The sequence below is a fragment of the Amphiprion ocellaris genome, chromosome 19 (assembly GCF_022539595.1).
Source record: "Amphiprion ocellaris isolate individual 3 ecotype Okinawa chromosome 19, ASM2253959v1, whole genome shotgun sequence".
In the NCBI taxonomy this organism is placed as follows: domain Eukaryota; kingdom Metazoa; phylum Chordata; class Actinopteri; family Pomacentridae; genus Amphiprion; species Amphiprion ocellaris.
In genome coordinates, this window is record NC_072784.1 from 7,347,891 (window position 1) to 7,365,494 (window position 17,604).

The 17,604-nt window shown below is 43.9% G+C and overlaps 1 protein-coding gene across 1 annotated transcript; it reads right to left on the minus strand.

Annotated features, from left to right (window-relative positions):
- Positions 1–70: 70 nt before the first annotated feature.
- Positions 71–15,620, minus strand: LOC111580802 (trinucleotide repeat-containing gene 6B protein-like). The gene is made up of 21 exons (XM_023288700.3): positions 15,315–15,620; positions 13,840–13,927; positions 13,500–13,521; positions 12,826–13,266; positions 9,607–12,465; positions 9,304–9,453; positions 8,876–9,066; positions 8,667–8,726; positions 8,392–8,550; positions 8,124–8,261; positions 7,257–7,457; positions 6,927–7,034; positions 6,346–6,556; positions 6,094–6,246; positions 5,780–5,947; positions 5,484–5,630; positions 4,649–4,741; positions 4,150–4,365; positions 3,796–3,866; positions 2,226–2,365; positions 71–2,102 (listed from the first exon to the last, which is right to left on the minus strand). The coding sequence occupies exons 2-21, from the start codon at positions 13,894–13,896 to the stop codon at positions 1,529–1,531; spliced, it is 6,159 nt and encodes a 2,052-aa protein (XP_023144468.2). The 5' UTR covers positions 13,897–13,927; positions 15,315–15,620; the 3' UTR covers positions 71–1,528.
- Positions 15,621–17,604: the final 1,984 nt, after the last annotated feature.

Sequence of the window (17,604 nt, forward strand, 5' to 3'; positions counted from 1 at the left end):
AACATACAAAGCATTTATTATTAGTGTTCATATGTGCATTGTAACAGAGATTAAAAACTACAAGGACAAATTTAGAAGCCAATACTTTCATCTTTATTAATCTTGTTCTCATTTGTTTAAATAAATTTTTCCTTTGTAAAATCTCAAAACGAAAACACTGAACAGGAGTGTTAAAGCCTGTCTTAATTTAAAACGAATACACAACAACAGAACATTAAAAACGTACGGTAACGCTTACTCTGCATCTGTAAACAACCCATCCCACCCCTCCCTCCCACTCCACACAGTTTGATAAGATTTGGCATGTCCATTTTCTCAACGCATATGCCTTCAGCTCTTTGTGTCATTAAAATGTTCTTTTTTATTATTGCAGGTCGGACAATAAAAAAGACAAGTCTGCTAAAAAAAAAAAAAAAAAAAAAAAAAAACAACTTCAAATGAGAGAAAAAAAATAAGCATTAGTGCCAATATTTCTTAACACACAGTCAGCAGTATACCGAATGCACTCAAAACATTTTTGTATAGACCTTCTGTATAGTAAGCAGCCTTGCCCACATTATGACAGGCATTAACATGCACACACATTATCCTCACATTCACACACACGCACAACAACTGCGGTGGTTTAATCCACTTACTTGGTCTCAGTCTCACACTCATACTCATATAGTTGTGTGACACTGCGCACAGCGTCGACACATGGAGAAATGCATCATAGCCTCAAACTGCCAGCAATTTAACATTTATCACTGCAACAGTAACAAACATGTTCAAGAAAGAATAACAGAGAAAGAGTGCGTGAGATACAACAGTAGGAGGTCAGCATTTTGAAAACAGAACAATGACATTTTTCAATATTTTCACTGTTCAAAAAATCAAAACCATACATACAAACAAACAGAAAAAAAAACAAACTTAACACAGTAAGATACAGTTCTGTTGTCAATCAGAGCTGTTTGCATTTGTTTGGATTCGATCTCCGTCTTTAAGGGGATGTGAATACAAACTGCACTTTTAACCTCACATCATGTAGTAGTTTTAAGTTCTCTTATACGATGAAGGTAATGCTGTTTACAGTGCCTATCTGTCTGAAGGCTTCTCTGTATTTGGTGTGTGCATGTGTATGTAAATCTGTTGAAAAGTCCCCTATTTACTAAGCACATTGCAATCCAGTCAAGTCTTTCAGACCAACTGACTTTTCATTCTTTTTTTTCAGGTTTCAAGTCTAAGCAGTTGAAATCTTCATCTGTGGAAAAAGGCTGTATACACATCTAACAGTCCCTGCATTTGTTTATATAATAGCTTAAGTCTGGCCACGAGAATGTGTGTAAGCATGTCTCACATTTCTGCGTTGTGTGTGCACATTAATATGCATACCATGTATATGTATGCACATGTGTATATGTGTAGTACATTAATATGCATACAATGTAAATGTGTTTGTGTGTGTGCCATAGTAAGTACATATGTATCCCAGTGTATGCTGTATCAGTGTGTCCAAACCTACACGTACAAACGGAGGGGCTCGTCAGATGGAGTCAGCTCCTCCCCCCAGCAGGTCGCCGGGCAACAATCCGGCAGGGCTGTCCATTTGGTGCCTTTCCTCCATTTGCGGTGCCCCCCACAGGCTGCTGCTGGGGTATCCTGCAGTCATGCCCCCCCACAGCCCAGACCTCCCGGACTCGACTCCCCCAACGCCTCCTCCCTCGCCGGCTCCATTGGTGCTCCACTGGGAAAATATCCCCAGCCCGGGTCCTTGGGCTGAAGAGGTTTCTGATGAACTGCCTGTACCATCGAGACTCTGCCAGCCAGAGCCAGAGGATCTCACACTAGTTAGAACCGCTGCTCCGCTCTCCCCTCCTCCGCCGTTTCCATTTCCACCTGAAGCTGCGCCCACTGCTGCCCGCTCACTCCCTGGGGAGCTTCCTCCACTGCTGGCCACAGTGGTGCCCGTTCCAGATGAACCCTGCGTCCCACCAGCTGCTGCTGCTCCTCCTGAGCTGGCCCCCTCTGCCCCTCCGGCCTGGGAATGTGCAAAATAGCGAGCAACTTCTTCTTCACTCACAAACTCCGCCAGGATTGTGGTGTTGCCCAGAACACACCTGGAAAGAAGGTAGAAGACAAGGCTCTTCAGTAAGATCAATAACACCAATTCTCAACACCAGTCATCTGAGGGCCTTGCAGTTCAATATTGACTGTATTGTTGAGGGTACAGGTAAACCTACATGTGAAGTGCACCCTGGGCCTTGGCTGCTTCCTGCCGGCTGCTGTAACGAATCAGAGCGCTGCCCTGGGTCAGGCCAAGGTGGAAGGTCAGCAGGGGGCCATGCTGCATACAGATAGTCCTCAGCGTGGAGCCATCGATCTGCGGGGAAAAACAATAGTTAAGTATAAAACATTTTGTGCGTTTGTCCGTGATGTGACACCTCTACGGTAATTATCCATTGTCTTCAGTCGTCAATTATGAGGCCACAGAAAGGTCAGGGTATCAAGAAAGTTATCCAACAATGGTTATGTGTATGAAAAACTGTTTATTAATAATAAATGCAGACTGTGCACTACGGCTTTATTGATTTGTGATTGTGTGACAGTTACATTAAGACATACAAGTTATGCAAGCCTTGGGCAGGGAGTAAGGCCGAATGCAATACTGAATAACGTCTGTATTTGTGAAACAAACTTCGTCCAGAGATAATTAAACATTTTCATCTCTATGCTTTTCCAAGAGCGGTGTTATGTGAGTGTCATTTGTGCAAACCCTAATTGATTAAATGGCTCATCCAACTTCACAATCCAATTACAGCTGGGTCACGCATGGTTCTGACTAATTTGCGTAAGACAGACTGAAGGGGAATACAGATTAATGAGCACAGCGGTTTAATGCTTTTGAATTCAAACCCTGAACAATCAGTTTAGGCAGCTGTTTTACTTAACGGCCATGATAAAGTGTTGTGGTAAAGGTATTTAACCTTGTTAAACCTGACACAAGAAATACTCCAGAAGAAATATTAAGAAATCTGATGCTTTTTGAGTTGTTGGACTAGATCAAAAAGACATGCAGGTCAAAGCTAAAACTAATTGTTGTAATCACTTTTGGCACAAATATTACACCAACTTATGTGAATTGGCTTTGTATATTGCACTGCATATAGTTTTTCAATTTAAATATTTTATAATTTTCTATGCAAGCTTGACCTTCTTCTGCTTATTGTGTCTGCCTGTAGGTTTCTAAATAGATTTGTCCCCAAAAAATGGAACTGTAAATTTTCTTGGTTTAATTAGACAATTAAAACATGATTAATTAAATGGAAGTAAATCTTTAAAATTAGTACCAATAGAAAATTTTGATTTACCATAACTTTCTTTAAACTAGCAAAATCTAAAATAGAATAAGACAGCTTAACTTGCCAAATTGCTATCATTGATTAAAAGGCAGTTAACTGTTTAATGCACAACATGGGCCAAAAGTGATCCAAATCCAATGGAAAACAGGCATCTCCTGACCCACACTGCACATCAAAGTCACCATAAGTGATTATGTACATCTGCTTTTGGATATAATGACTGATCTTGTGAAGAGATCTCAGAAACACTCGTATCAAATATGGCATAAATTTGAATTCTCCATTGCTTGCCCAGCATACTACCGTTTTTTTTTCTTTAACCTCTCACTCTTCTGTGCTCTCTCCGTTTATAGACTGCACATTTACTTGGCTGCAACGTTGTTAATTGTCGATTTATTATCCTCTCGGGTTTTCTATCTCTCTCAAACAGTCCCCTCCTTTCCTCTCTTACCTGAGGGGTCAGGTTGCTCAGCAGCAACCAACAGCTGCCTCTGGAGGCAACACAATCACTCCAAGCTGAGCCTAGAAAGGAAAAAGACAAGATGGGAAGAGACAAGCAGAGGAGACAAGGATTAAACAATGATTAACACAGCCTGGATGTCATGGTTGATGACAAACAAAAATAATACGTATGATATTTTAATTACATTGAGCAAAATTTGCATACAAGGTGTCATGATATTGCAGTGAGATCTGAGTCGTATCACTGTCAAAATCGTCCTCTTCATCATATACAGTTAAGTCGTAAGTTGAAAAATGTACAAGCTGAGAAATGGTTACGAAACAATTTCCCTGTAAAAAGTACCTGGCCCAAATCTTGACTCTTGATTCATCCCACCCCCTCCCCAGCTCCGAGCCAACCGTGGACCTCCAGTACCCCATGGGGACGGCGAGGCCTGTTTCTGATTGGTTAGACCAGGAGGGGGGCGTGGCAGCTGTGAGCTGTTGCGATTGGTCTTCCACAGCTTGTTTTGTCCGATGGGCTCTGGAGGCCAGCTGGGCTTGTACTCCGAGTACTTTCCTGAAAAGGAAGTGGGGAGTGGGAGAAAGAGGAGGGGGGAAATTAGTTTTGAAAAACAAATCACAGAAATGGGAGTGGAGAGGGCAGAGTACAGTCCACTCATCTGGCATTGTAGCAGAACATGCATAACTTGTAGATTAAATAAAGTACTAACACAATCGAAGTAATGGAGACAAATTGAAAGTCAAACCACTGTGCTAATGAAAATAAAACAGATTCAAAAGTCAAAATACAAAATGACATACATTATATACATGAAAGCGAACTAAAAACAAACACGTACCTGTGCTGTGTGCATTGCTGAGGGAGCTGTCTGAGGCACTGTAGGGCCAGGCACCAGGTGAAGGCAGCGAGGTGTTAAGGGAGGGGTTTGGCCCTAAAAAACATTACAAGGTTATCTGAATGCTGTGGTAAACAAGAAAAGGCATCAACACTTCAGCAGGACGGTAGACGGAGCCTGTGGAGAAAGCTATCAAATCTCTGACGTAAGACTTTCTGATTAAAATAAACGTCACCAGGGCAAGTTTTTCAAAAACTGTTGAGTTTGTTTTTGTTTTTTTAAGATAAAACTGTTGCTGCACTTGCATCTGCGGCACCCGGCACTCGAGTCCTGATAACACCTGTGAGGTGTATGGAAAGAGGCCAGGGTAGAAGTGTCATTTTCAGTTTCACATTTTAAGCTTTTTGGTAAAAGCCTGGTTAAAATATGAGTCGTGCATTTTCTCAAAATAAATGAAACAATTATTTTCCACCAGTGACAACAGCTAGTGGTGAATTGATTTATTGCTCAGCCCTAATCCTCAACGAGCTGCAGCTTCAAAAGGGAACTTAACATAATGCGCTCAATTAACAACTGCACCTTAAGCTGTAGAACAGATTAGATAATAGTATTTAAAATGCTTTCATCCAGTCCTTCAGCTTCATGTCAAAAGTGACTAATATCATTACCACAGTAAGTCCATGTAGTCTGTTCTTTGCTTTATTTTGGACAAAAGCAGAACTTGTAACACAAATCTGGTGATTTCTTAGCTGTCACACTTGCAAATAACACTATGAAGTATCCCTACTAAAACCAACAACGATGCCCATTAAAATGTGAGGTGCACTCAGTCAAATACCTATGTTGTCTCGCAGTAACTGGTGGTCAGAGTCGTTGAGGCTCGGGGATCCTGGGGAGCCGAGAACACTGCCAGGGGTCATATAGGGATCAGACTCTGGGTCTCCACTACTCTGTATTCCCTTCCAGGGCACACCGGGCTGGAACTCTGTTATCCGACAATAAAAAACATTAACCAAGCTTTTGGTCAGTCGCTAAAATGAAAACTGGCACAACAGCCTCAGCTAAAAATACATTTCCGCCTCAGATCCTATCTCATTATGTTTGGGAACAAGTAGCAGAGAAAGATAAACTCACCTGGAGGCCAACTAGATGTAGCAGGTTTGTTCCCCATTTTACTTCCTGGTGTCCGGTGCCAGTTGTCTGCCGAGCCCTGAGGGGGAATCCCTAAACCATCACTGCCCAGCATTTCGTACTGGGAGTAAGGGGACCCCCCTCTAACCTTTATACCACTGGGTAAAGGGCCTGGGAAAGGACACAGAAGAGAGAAATATTGTCAGATTGACATGATTACTTTTCAAATCACTTGGATTCACAGAGGAGCTGTGCTTTACCAAAATGAAAAATTCTACATTTGTAAAAGTTCTGCTACCAATACTCTGTTAACCTACCATTTTTGTGAAGGGTGGTGTCTGGTGGTGAAGGAGCTGGGGAGTGTCCCTCCATCATCCATTTGAACCGGGACTGCTGTCCTCCCATGTCCTTCATCCCCCCCATCATTGGACTTAGCTCCAGTCCTGACAGATTGCCACCAGGGGTAAGACCTGGCAAAAGGAAAAGTGCAGTCATTCAAGGGTTCATGACATTCTACTATTTTTCCGTTCAAGGAGTCTAACCACAAACATTTTGGTAGTCTGACTTACCAGAGTACATCCCTTGCGTTTTGGCATGAAGGTCTGATAGGGGTCCCCCAATTCCAGGATGTGGAAGGGGCTCTACCATGGCCTGTTTGGACAGGCCTCCTCCCAGGTGAGAGGGGGACAGTTTGGAGCTCCCTCCTCCTGGTGCTGCTCCTCCAACTCCACCCTGCTGATGCTGTCTCTGTTGCTGCAGAATAGCCATAATCCTCGCCAGCTAGGGACCACAGATCCAAAACAGAACAGGATGAACTGTCACAAATGGTTTGCGTGCATTAACACCTTATTCAACAACATATAGTTTAATAGTACCTAGTCTGAATAATTGAGTGGTGCACAGAAATCGTATTGGTCAAGTATTTATTAGCACACAGAGGATATATTGCTCTACTATCTTGTGTATGGTTCTCAACTACAACTCAGCTAATTAATCCAACTTCTGAACAGCTCTAACCAACGTATGACCACTTCCCGTTTATTATTGTCTGTAGAATGAGCAAGACAATGCTGTTGCAGAAGCAAAATGTAATAGTGGAGGTTAAAGCCTTGTAAGCTGTGGTATCAAGCTGTAGTATGGTCATGCTCACCTGCTGTGGGTCTGGCTGCTGCCTGAGAGGCTGAGGCTGAGGGAACTTCCTCTGATTCTGCAGGAGCTGCTGCTGCTGTTGCTGCTGTTGTAGCAGAAGCTGACAAGCCTGAGGTTTGGATGGGGAAAAATGGTCGGAGACTGCCATTAACAAAAAATATCTTGGCCTGTGCTCAAGCACTTTAATAACCCAAATTGTGAAAAAGTTATAAAAATGGTTATTAATGGTAAATTCACTACAGTTAACCATGTATTTAAAAACGCATCAGTATGACAAAACAATGGAATATTAATTTCAGTGAATCAATCAATGTAACATTTGGCCACATACCAAGTGAAACTGCTGCATGTGGGGGTAAATGTTGCTGAGCATTGCTAGCTGCTGTGGGGAAATCTGATGAGGGAACACTCCTCCACCAACACCACCCACCCCTCCAACACTTCCGACTCCACCAACACCTCCTACTCCCCCGACTACTCCACCCACACTGCCGCCAGGAGAGGGCATCTGCTTCAGCATGGGACCCGGCACCTGCACGTTACATACATACATAAATAGCAGCTTTGATTAATACTTGCAACTACAATGCAAATCATGAGAAACAGGGACGCTACATTCATCAAGTTCTAGTAATTTCAAATGTATGAATGGCAAAAAATTAAGTAAATTCCGATTTTTTTTTTTTTTTTTAAAAATAGCTGTCCCATTTACACTTTGGTGCATGAGACAGGTTATGTGCCTGTGACATACGTCACTTGCAGTGGAAATGAATCTGTATGTAGTCGGGCAGACATAGTCTTTGGTCTGTTAACACCTAGCAAATTCTAATGGCATACGATAGCATATTACGATTAAATACGCTAAATGAAATGTTCTGCAAGGTGCATTAATGTCTAAGGCCAGATGACCTCCTGTTTTGCAGTTTTACAAGATGTCTAATGAACAGAGAACTAAGGAAAGCTAGAAAACCAAAACAATTTAACAGGTGGCATATAGCACACAAAATAAACCAACAAAATGATCTCATAATGTCTTAACACTGTGTTAACAGTCTCCTAAATGTCACCCTTTAGCCTGATATTATTTATGAAAATCAGAGAACCAACCAAACTTTTGCTTATGTGAAGACAATATTGGTAACATACACGAGCACCGCAGTTTCTCACAAAAACAGCATCAGACACAGAAGACACAGACCTGAGCAGACAGGAACTGATGAGGCACTTGAGCACGTAACCCCTGGGAGGGGTTCATCGGATGCATGCCAGGCTGGTGCATCCCTCGTGGCTGAGGCATCCCTCCGCCACTGCCGACAAACACTCCATGGCCACCCATCTAGAGTACAATGGAAAAAGATACAGTAATATATAGCTGATTTGGTCAATATCAAAGTTGAAATAATGCAAAATGAAAGAGACAGCTTTGAATGAAAACAAATACTAGTCACCACCACAGACAGACTCACCTTTTCACCATAGGGCCCCATGTCAACAGGCCCCATGTCTTTGGAACTAGGCATACGGTAACCTCCTCCACCTCGTCCTCCCCTCCGCATCTCTCCATTATAATCAGTTATTCCTCTCTTGTCTCCCTCCATCTTTTTGTCAACAACTGGATCATCACCCTGAAAAACAGCAAAGCAATTTAGTGACATCACAGGACGGGGATAAATGCCTCACCGAGAATCTATAAATCAGAATAACATGACTAATCTGGGACATTAATGAAAAGAAATCTTACCAGAAGACCCATATTTGAAAACTGACGTGACACTGGGTTCATCCAGCTGTCTCCTCCACTCTGTAGAAAAAGAATTAAAACATTACTCTTAGTCAAAAAAAAGAATTGAAAAAATTACTAAACAAAACGAGAACTACTGTGTCTTAATACAATGAACAAAGCAAGACCAAATAAACTTGTGTGTCTGCCCTTCAACCTCATTTTCGTACCTTGATGTTGCCTCTCTTTCCTCCATGAGTCTGACCCCAGCCTCCAGAGTTGAAGGAAGAGCTGCTTCCCTGGGAGCCAGTGCTGTTCCAGACCCCTCCACCACCATCATCTTCCTCGTCCCAGCTAGGATGACGAGATGCTGCAATGGAGCCATCTCCCTTCCCACCCCAGCTTTCAATCGACTTAGTGCCTGCAACAAAAATAAAGAAGAGAGTTATGGCAAAACCTGTAGTCATTTCTCAAGATATCCTCTATTTTGAACTTGAGTTGTGGAAATATGTAAAACCCAGTCATACTGAAAGATGTGTAATGTTGCTTGATTTGTAGGCTTGTGGGGCTGAGGCACCAGGTTTAAAAACTCTAGTGACTGCCAACAACTCAGAACTCAGATGTTATAATGCTGACAGATATTTTTTTTTACTCTCACCAGGTTTACCGGCGTTGGGTGAAGGGTTGCCCCAGCCAGAACCTTTTCCAGGCTCATCTGGATCACCCCAACCTGTTGCTTCTGATGTCTGGCCCCATGCAGCTGTACCATTATCCACAGTTTGTGTGCCTCCACCCCACATACCTGGACCTGGACATTGATGATACAAGATGAAAAGAAGAAGGAAAAAAAGTTAAACACTTTGTGAAAAGTAGTCAGTAAGGTCAGTGGGTTACTATTAAAACTGACACTATGTAATAAATGTTTGATAAAAACACTATTTGTAATGGTGCTTGTTCTTACCCACTGCACTACTACCAGGGTTTGTGTTACTGCTGTGCTGCATGCTCTGCTGCCTCCTAGGTGCCTGTTGCTGCATGGATGGTGGTGGAGCCTGCTGACCATGGCTTTGGCCTGGCGTAGCGCTGTTCTTGTCCCACAAGTTCACATTCTTGCTGTTGTAACGGGTTGGGTCTCCCCAGGCTGACGTGCCATCATCAATATCCATTTTGCGACTGATGGACTGAGGGGAAGGTTCTTCCCAGCCACTGGGCTCCAGGGAATCCCCTCCACCCCCAGAGATTTGGGGGATCGGTCCAGAGGTCCAGCCCGAACTTTGGTTCTGATTCTTGGAAGGTGGACCTCCACCTCCAACGTTTGACCGGCTGTTCCACCCTCCTTGCATGGGACCTCCTGGTGGTTGCTGGCCCTGTGATTGGTGCTGCTGTTGATTTGGAGCTTTAATTGGTGCCACTTGGCTGTTTGGTATCTGTGCTGCTGCAGTGTGGGTCTTGGCACTCCCCCAGTCCTGGCGGGATTTACCTCCACCCACATCTCCCCCTCCCCATCCTCCGCGCTGAGATCCCCCTTCATCCAAATTACCCCAGGAAGATCCCTCGTCAGAATTGCTTCCACCTCTACTTTTCCCATCTCCCCACCCTCCTCCAGGTGTAGAGTCTCTCTGTCCCCAGTCTCCTCCTCCTCTTCCACACTGTCCTCCCCAACCGCCTGTCTCCCCTCTTCCAGTCCCTTTCCACCCCCCTGTATCTTTATCCTCTGGACTATCTACCCACCCACTACCCTGTTCTCCAAAGTCTCTCCAGTTTCCTCCTCCTCTTCCTCCTCCTCCTCTGCGACCACTCCATTGTTGTTCTTCAGTCCCCCATGCTTTCCCTTGGCTTTCAGGTGGGAGATCACCCCAGCCTCCAGCTGCCTTACTCAGGTTGCCGTCTTCTTCTTCTGGAGATCCTGGCTTCCTTATAGAGCTACTAGGCATGTGAGGACCACAGGTGGACTGGGTAGCGCCCCCATCCCAGCCATCCCTCACTGTAGCAGGGCCAGAGTTTAGGCTGGTGGTGTGTCTGCCAGTAGATGTATCATTAGTTACTGAACCAGTGTTAGACGGGTACCCAGGACTGCGACTAGTGGTAGTGTTCATGGTTGCTGATGAGAATGCAGATGAAGATGAAGAATTTCTCTCATTTCTGTTCCCTACTCCTTTTGCAGTTTCCAAGTCCCAGGCCACATTCTGTCGAATCTGGGTCTGGCCCCAGCCTGTGTTAGACAGAACTTTGGGGTCCAGGTCAGATCGATTGAGCATGCTAAGTAAGGCCACTTCAGCATCGGCGGTCTGGTTGGAGCGGAGGCGCGCAGATGAGGATCGCTCCTGTTTATGTTCACTACCACTTCCTCCTCCGCCACTGCCAGCTATGGATCCTCCTCCACTGGAAGATGAGGGTCCACCACCTCCAGTGCCTCCACCCTGCCCTCCTCCTCCCCACTCCCCAACTGCTCCATCCCCACTTTCCATCCCTTTCTGATTGTCCCAAGCTTTTGTAACAGTTGCAAACTTTGGTGAGGCAGACTCCTCCAAACTGCTGCCTCCAATACCTACACTGCCTGCACTACTGCTGATGCTGCTCCCATCTCCTCCTCTTCCACTTCCTATTGCTAAATGACTCGAACTCACACCTTCTGTAGTACCACCCCACTCTGCTTCTGAACTACTTCCTTCCCACGCTCCCTGAGATACCACTGGGGTAGTTGAACCACCACCATTTCCCCTGCTCCACCCTGCCTTATCACCCTGGCTACCAAAGCCCCAAACATTCCCTTCCTGCCCCTGAGCTCCAGTCCCTCCACTACCCCACCCATCTGCCTCTGAGGCACCTGCACTGAGGTCTGTGGACACTGGAGGCATTGATCTCCAAGAAGAAGAGGCAGCGGAGGAGGAAGACGAAGAGCCAGAAAGATGACCACCTCCCTCTCCTTCGCTAGCAACGCCGCTGCAGTCTCCCTCACTGTCGCCTTCTTGATTTGGTCCTGCTTCTCGTGCTCCCCCACCTGAACACGACTCTGGCCCGGGGTTTCCTAAGTGCTGCTGCTGTTCTCCACTCCTGGCTCCCACAGCTGTTTCAGTGTGCTGCTGATAGAGACCAGACTGATTCACAGATGAAAGACTGTGAGTGGTGATGAGGGTGGTGCTGGCAGAGAATGAGGAAGCTGAAGTGATGGATGAGTGTAGTGGAAGGCTGTCGCTAGCCGAAGTTGATGTCCCGGTCTGCACCAGGGCAGGCCAGGCGGAGGGGTTCACGTTAGGGTTGAAATTGGCACCAGTGACACTGCTGCCACCCACAGGGCTCTCCTGAGGCCCAGGAAGAAGATGGGAGACTTTGGAATTGTAAAATGCTGCTGATCCTAGCCCTGCCTCCACCTGAGATGAGGTGGAAGAGACCCACACACCACCACTTGACTGAACACATTCATTAAGTGAGGAAGAGGAGGAAAGAGGAGAAGAACGAGGTGGGGAAGGATTGTCCATGTTCCCTACTCCTCCTCCCTGCTGGATGTTTCTCTCACTCCATGAGGCACTACTGTTGTTGTTACCAGGGCAGTCTTGCTCCTGCACCCCTCCTCCTCCAGCCCCATCAGAACTTAATTTGGCCCCACCTATGATGCTGGGCCAGTCCTCCAGGTCAGTCCCATCCACAATCACCTTTCCGCAGCCCTGAGAAGAGGACTGGCTGCCAGAGCCTGCCCCCCATGTGGAATTTGCATAAGTTGAAGTAGTAGTAGTAGTAGAAGAAGACGACAGAGCAGCGACACATAATGAGGATGAGGAGGAGTTGGGAGGTGAAGGGGAAGATGAACCCAGGTTGGAATCTATGGAAAAAAAGGCAAATATTAATTGAATTGCCAATTTAACCATCAACAACACCAACGAATAACTAGGAGAATTTTCCAACAAGTGGTCCTTCTTAAATGAATAGTAGGTACAGTAAATGCATGGCACTATTGTCATGTACAGCTTTACAAATTACTTAATTCTTCAAGCAGAAGGTCTGATTGACTGTATTCTGTTGTAAAATACTTTACATGGCTGCTGGATAACATGTAAAATGCACTGTGGTGTTTCTAAACAGAAGCAAGTTACTGGACTTTTGCTAATTTAAGGCAAAAAACTACTATTGTGGTGTGTGGGTTACGCATTAAAGTTGAGCATGTTCTCAGAAATGAGCCCACCTGTGCCTCCAGCTGTGTTTGCATTGGGGCTATCTGCTCCCTGCGACGGAAGAGGTGGGGCACCTGCCCAGCCACTGCCTCCTCCAACCCCTCCTGCACCCCCTTCGCCTCCTCCTCCACCCAGCAGCATGGAGGACAGCGGTGGCTGGCCCCTCTTCAGTAGCACTTTATGGTCCTGCTGGCAGCGAAATCGCGGCGGAACCTCTCTAGACATGTATCGCTGCTGCTGGGAGGTCTGACTTCCAGAGACGGAGGAGGAGGGCTGTCCGTTGGCCACAGCAGTCCGCTGCTTTGCATTGTTCCCGCCACCAGGAGGAACTTGGGCAGAAACCCCGACTGCACCAGGACTGGGGGATGAGGGGGCAACAGGGCCAGGGCTGGGGGACACTGAGCCTGGGGTTGCGAGTGGCTGGGAAGAGGAGGGCTTGGCTGATTCTGGCACTGAAATACACACATAGGTAAGGGTGTGACTCACTGTTGGTCTTTGGTGTGACAAAAACAGAGAAACAGTCTGGACAATCACAATCAGAAATACTTTTAATCACAACACCTTAAACATTCTATATGAATTGGGCAGTGCTGATTGAAGCACGTTTAAGACACAGAAGTCGTGTCACTGACAGTAATATGCAATAACTGGTGAGAAAGGGAAAGGGACATTTAAAAAATCCTACCTTTGATTTTCTGTTCTGGCACCTGAAAGAATTAAGACAGATGCAAAACAGAGAAAAGTTTAATTTAGAGAGCAAGATGAAAAAATATAAACACTGACATATAAATACACGAAGACTGCAGTTTGATCTTATTACGACAAATTTATACTAGCGAGGCACTGTTAAAGCAAACATAATAAGCCCAAAATGTTGAAAATACTGAAAAGGACAATTAATTTTGACTTATATCAGCTTCAATTCAAAAACACTATTCTAACCAAGAAAGTTGCAATGCTCTTGATAGAGGAATGCCATACAGATTTTCTATGAAATATTCAAGAAAAGTCAAAACATGGTGTACCTTCTGAGAGGTTTCCCTTTTCTTTTTATCTTCTTTCTTCTTTTTCTTGTCTTCCATGAACTACTGTTCCCCTTCTTGATTCTCCTGTCTGTACAGAGAAATGTACACATTAAATTATTTATGTTACTCAAGCCACAATGAATGTAATTTAATGCTCACGAAAGCATACAATTCACACACACAGACGCGCATATACAGTCTTCGACTCCAAATTAATAATATGTACTCATGAGATCACTGCCAAGTATCCTCCTACACAGTCGATGTTGTAAGGACTGTAATGTTAACCAGGGGCAGACAGCTTGACAACAGCCCTTGGTAGCCTAGCTTCTCACTGCATAATTCATTAACCAGAAAACGATTGCGATTCCAACCAAGAGACAACACAGGCAGCGGGCAAACAAACATATGGCTTTGAACGCTGCAACATTTCTGGAAAGGTCACTTGTTTTTTGCATCACAGAAGAGATTGCAATGGCAGCATGATCCAGAGGATACCAGCTTCAATCTGAGTACACGATGAATGAGTGATCTGTCCAGTGTCATGAAGGACACACGCTCTTTTGCTACCTCACACCTGCCTCCCACCCTGCCGAAAGTAAACATATGCAATAAGCAAACACACACAACTCGCATCCAAGTCCCGTGAGACGGTTTTAGTGGGAAAAAAAACATACCGGAAGGTGCAGAGAAAAACCCCGTCTACATGTGGGAAATTAAAGCTTCCACAGAGCTGTAAATACGACTGGGCCAAGTGCTTCTGTTAGCTAAGCTGCACATGATTAGCACCATGTCTCACACACACACAGAGCTAATGTAAGCTAACTGGACAACTTAAAGTGTTAACCCTTCACTGCACGGTGCACCATTTGCGTGAAAAATTAGTTTATGGATTTCATGAGAACCCCTATGAGGTAAACATCTGTGGCTGCATAACAAACCAGCGGAATCTCCTGTAAATAAGGCCAGTGAGGTATAGCTGTGCGGCGACCAGAAACCACCAGAAGAGCTTCTGTCGGTGAGCAGCTAGCTAATGGTAGCCGACTTTAAAGCACTGGTGAGGCTTTGACCTAAAGAGCCGGGGGCTCTCGGCGGTAAGCTGTCACAGAGCAAGGTGCCTCTCCGCACAGTTGACTGCAGACAACTGGCACGTCATACGAACCACCGATATACCCTTAATTCTCAACCACAATTCCTTCCACTAACATAATTTACTATTATAACTCTACATTGGGCACGGAAACACCCCTGACAGGTCAGGGAGCGGACAGCTGGCCAGCTAACGGTCGACAGAGCCAAATTAAACGACGAACTTATGTGACGTTTCTTCAGCATTTCAACGCGTAGCAAACGAAGCTACTCTAACACGGAGAAACCCAAATGTCGGCGGTGCAAATGAAGAAATAACGAATGTGGTTAAGCAGCAATATGCCGTGAAAGGTACCGAAAGCATTACGTTTGTGCTCAATACTCACCTCGGGAATCACACAGGACATAAAGTGCTTCTGTGCAAAAATTCTTGCAGACCTACCGCTAGCAGGCTAGCAAGGTTGCTAGCCTAGCGAGCTAGTTCTTCGAGGCTTTCAAGGCTAAATTGAATAAGAAATGACATCACCGAAAGGCGAAATGTTAATCGTAGAAAAAAATGAAGAAAGGCGAGTATCCTTTTAACGCGACTGTAGTTCTCAAGCTGTAAACAAAACATGCATAACCCCTTGATGACTGTCAGACGCTGTATGATCGGTTAGTTTACTATCGGCCATTTTGCTTCTGTGTGGAGCTTTAGCCAGCATATTATATCACCAGGCTGGTTGTTGATCACCGAGGGGAGGAGGAGCGGAGTGCGGACCGAGCAGCGACCACCAGAGGGCGTCTGATCCCGGGGAACATGACGGCATCCACGCGAGAGTAAACAAATGTACCACACGTAATGATCCGTGTTGTTTCTAAGCATGTTTCAGCTGTCTATGTAATGACGTGTTGTTGTATTCACTGTATGTTTTCTCTTTTTCCCTACATTTTTTTGAAGTTTAAAAAGATCCCCTGAATCTGAATATCACAATGCGAGCTTAGAGGTCTCCCCCCCCCACACACACACACACACACACGCACACACACATATTCATCTTACTTTCTAAATTAAATTTTCATATATATATATATAAAACCAATGAAAATTTTATTTATATATATATATATATACACACACACACACACACACACACACACACACACACACACACACACACACACACACACACACACACACACACACATATTCATCTTACTTTCTAAATTAAATTTTCATATATATATATAAAACCAATGAAAATTTTATTTTTATATATATATACACACACACACACACACACACACACACACACACACACACACACACACACACACAGTGAGCCATAAGTTTCCATATATAGGAAAATGTATAAATGTGCAATATTTATGTCAGTGCAATCCATATTTCATGTGCAATAATCATGTGTAGAGCAGGTCTCTAACCACGAACCGTTTCCGTACTGTACATTTGCTCTTATGTTGTATATATTTTTAGAGTTTGCTTTTATGTTGTATATATTTTAGAGTGTGTTATAAAGTCTATTTTCAATGGTGCTATTCAGAGAGTACCAAACCGATTTTCATTGTTTTCTGTAACAGTGGCAATAAATTCTATTCTATTCTGTTCTATTCTATAAAGTATATTTGTTTTATGTTTCAGATACCCTAGAAGATGTGTTTGACGCTATCTTTGGGGGCACTTGAAGGCCATGGTGTATCAGGTAAAGATACGAGACATAAATCATCTCAAAGAACGTATCACCAATGCCATTACAAGCAGAACTTCAACTGTGCTAATGCAAGTTCATCAACAGTGGAAAACACGTATTAATATGTTTTGGAAACAATGGTAATTATATAGAGCACATTATAGAAATAAAAATGGTTGTCCAACATAAAATGATAAAATGCATATTTTTCCTATGTATGGAAACTTATGGCCCACCCTGTATATACTGTATATATACACACACACATTACCAGTCAAAAGTTTGGATACACCTTCTCATTCAGTGTTTTTTATTTACTTCCTACATTGCAGATTAATACCGAAGACATCGAAACTGTAAAAGAGTACATCTGGATTTATGTTACTACCTCTTGAAGCTCACTGAGAGAATGCCAAGAGTTTGCAAAGCAGTAATCAAAGCAAAGAGTGGCTGTTTTGAAGAATCTAAAATCTAAACCATGTTTTGACTTATTTCGCACTTTTTTGTTTACTTTAGAGTTCCATATGTGTCCATTCATAGTTTTGATGCCTTCAGTGAGAATCTACAATGTAAATAGTCATGAAAATAAAGAAAAAGCATTAAATGAAGAGGTGTGTCCAAACTTTTGACTGTTAGTGCATGTTCATGTGGACAGAATTAATTCAAAATGAGAATTAAACTCTCTTTTCTCCAGTTTCCCTATTGAAGAGGGCAAAATTTGAGGAATTTGTTCAGCGCTACAACACCACGACTACTCAAGAGCAGGTAGCAAGGTAAAAGTTAAATAAACTGATAAAAGGCCTGAACTTATACAATGCAGAAAGAAACAAATATGGCATTGCTAATCCAAACAAATAAAATCCCACAAAATCTCATTTAAAAAAAATAAAAATAATTTGTTAAATTATAACATATACTTTTATGTTTATTGCCTCAATATTTCAGGGGGATTTTATTACCTAATGCTATATTTACTTAATTCTTA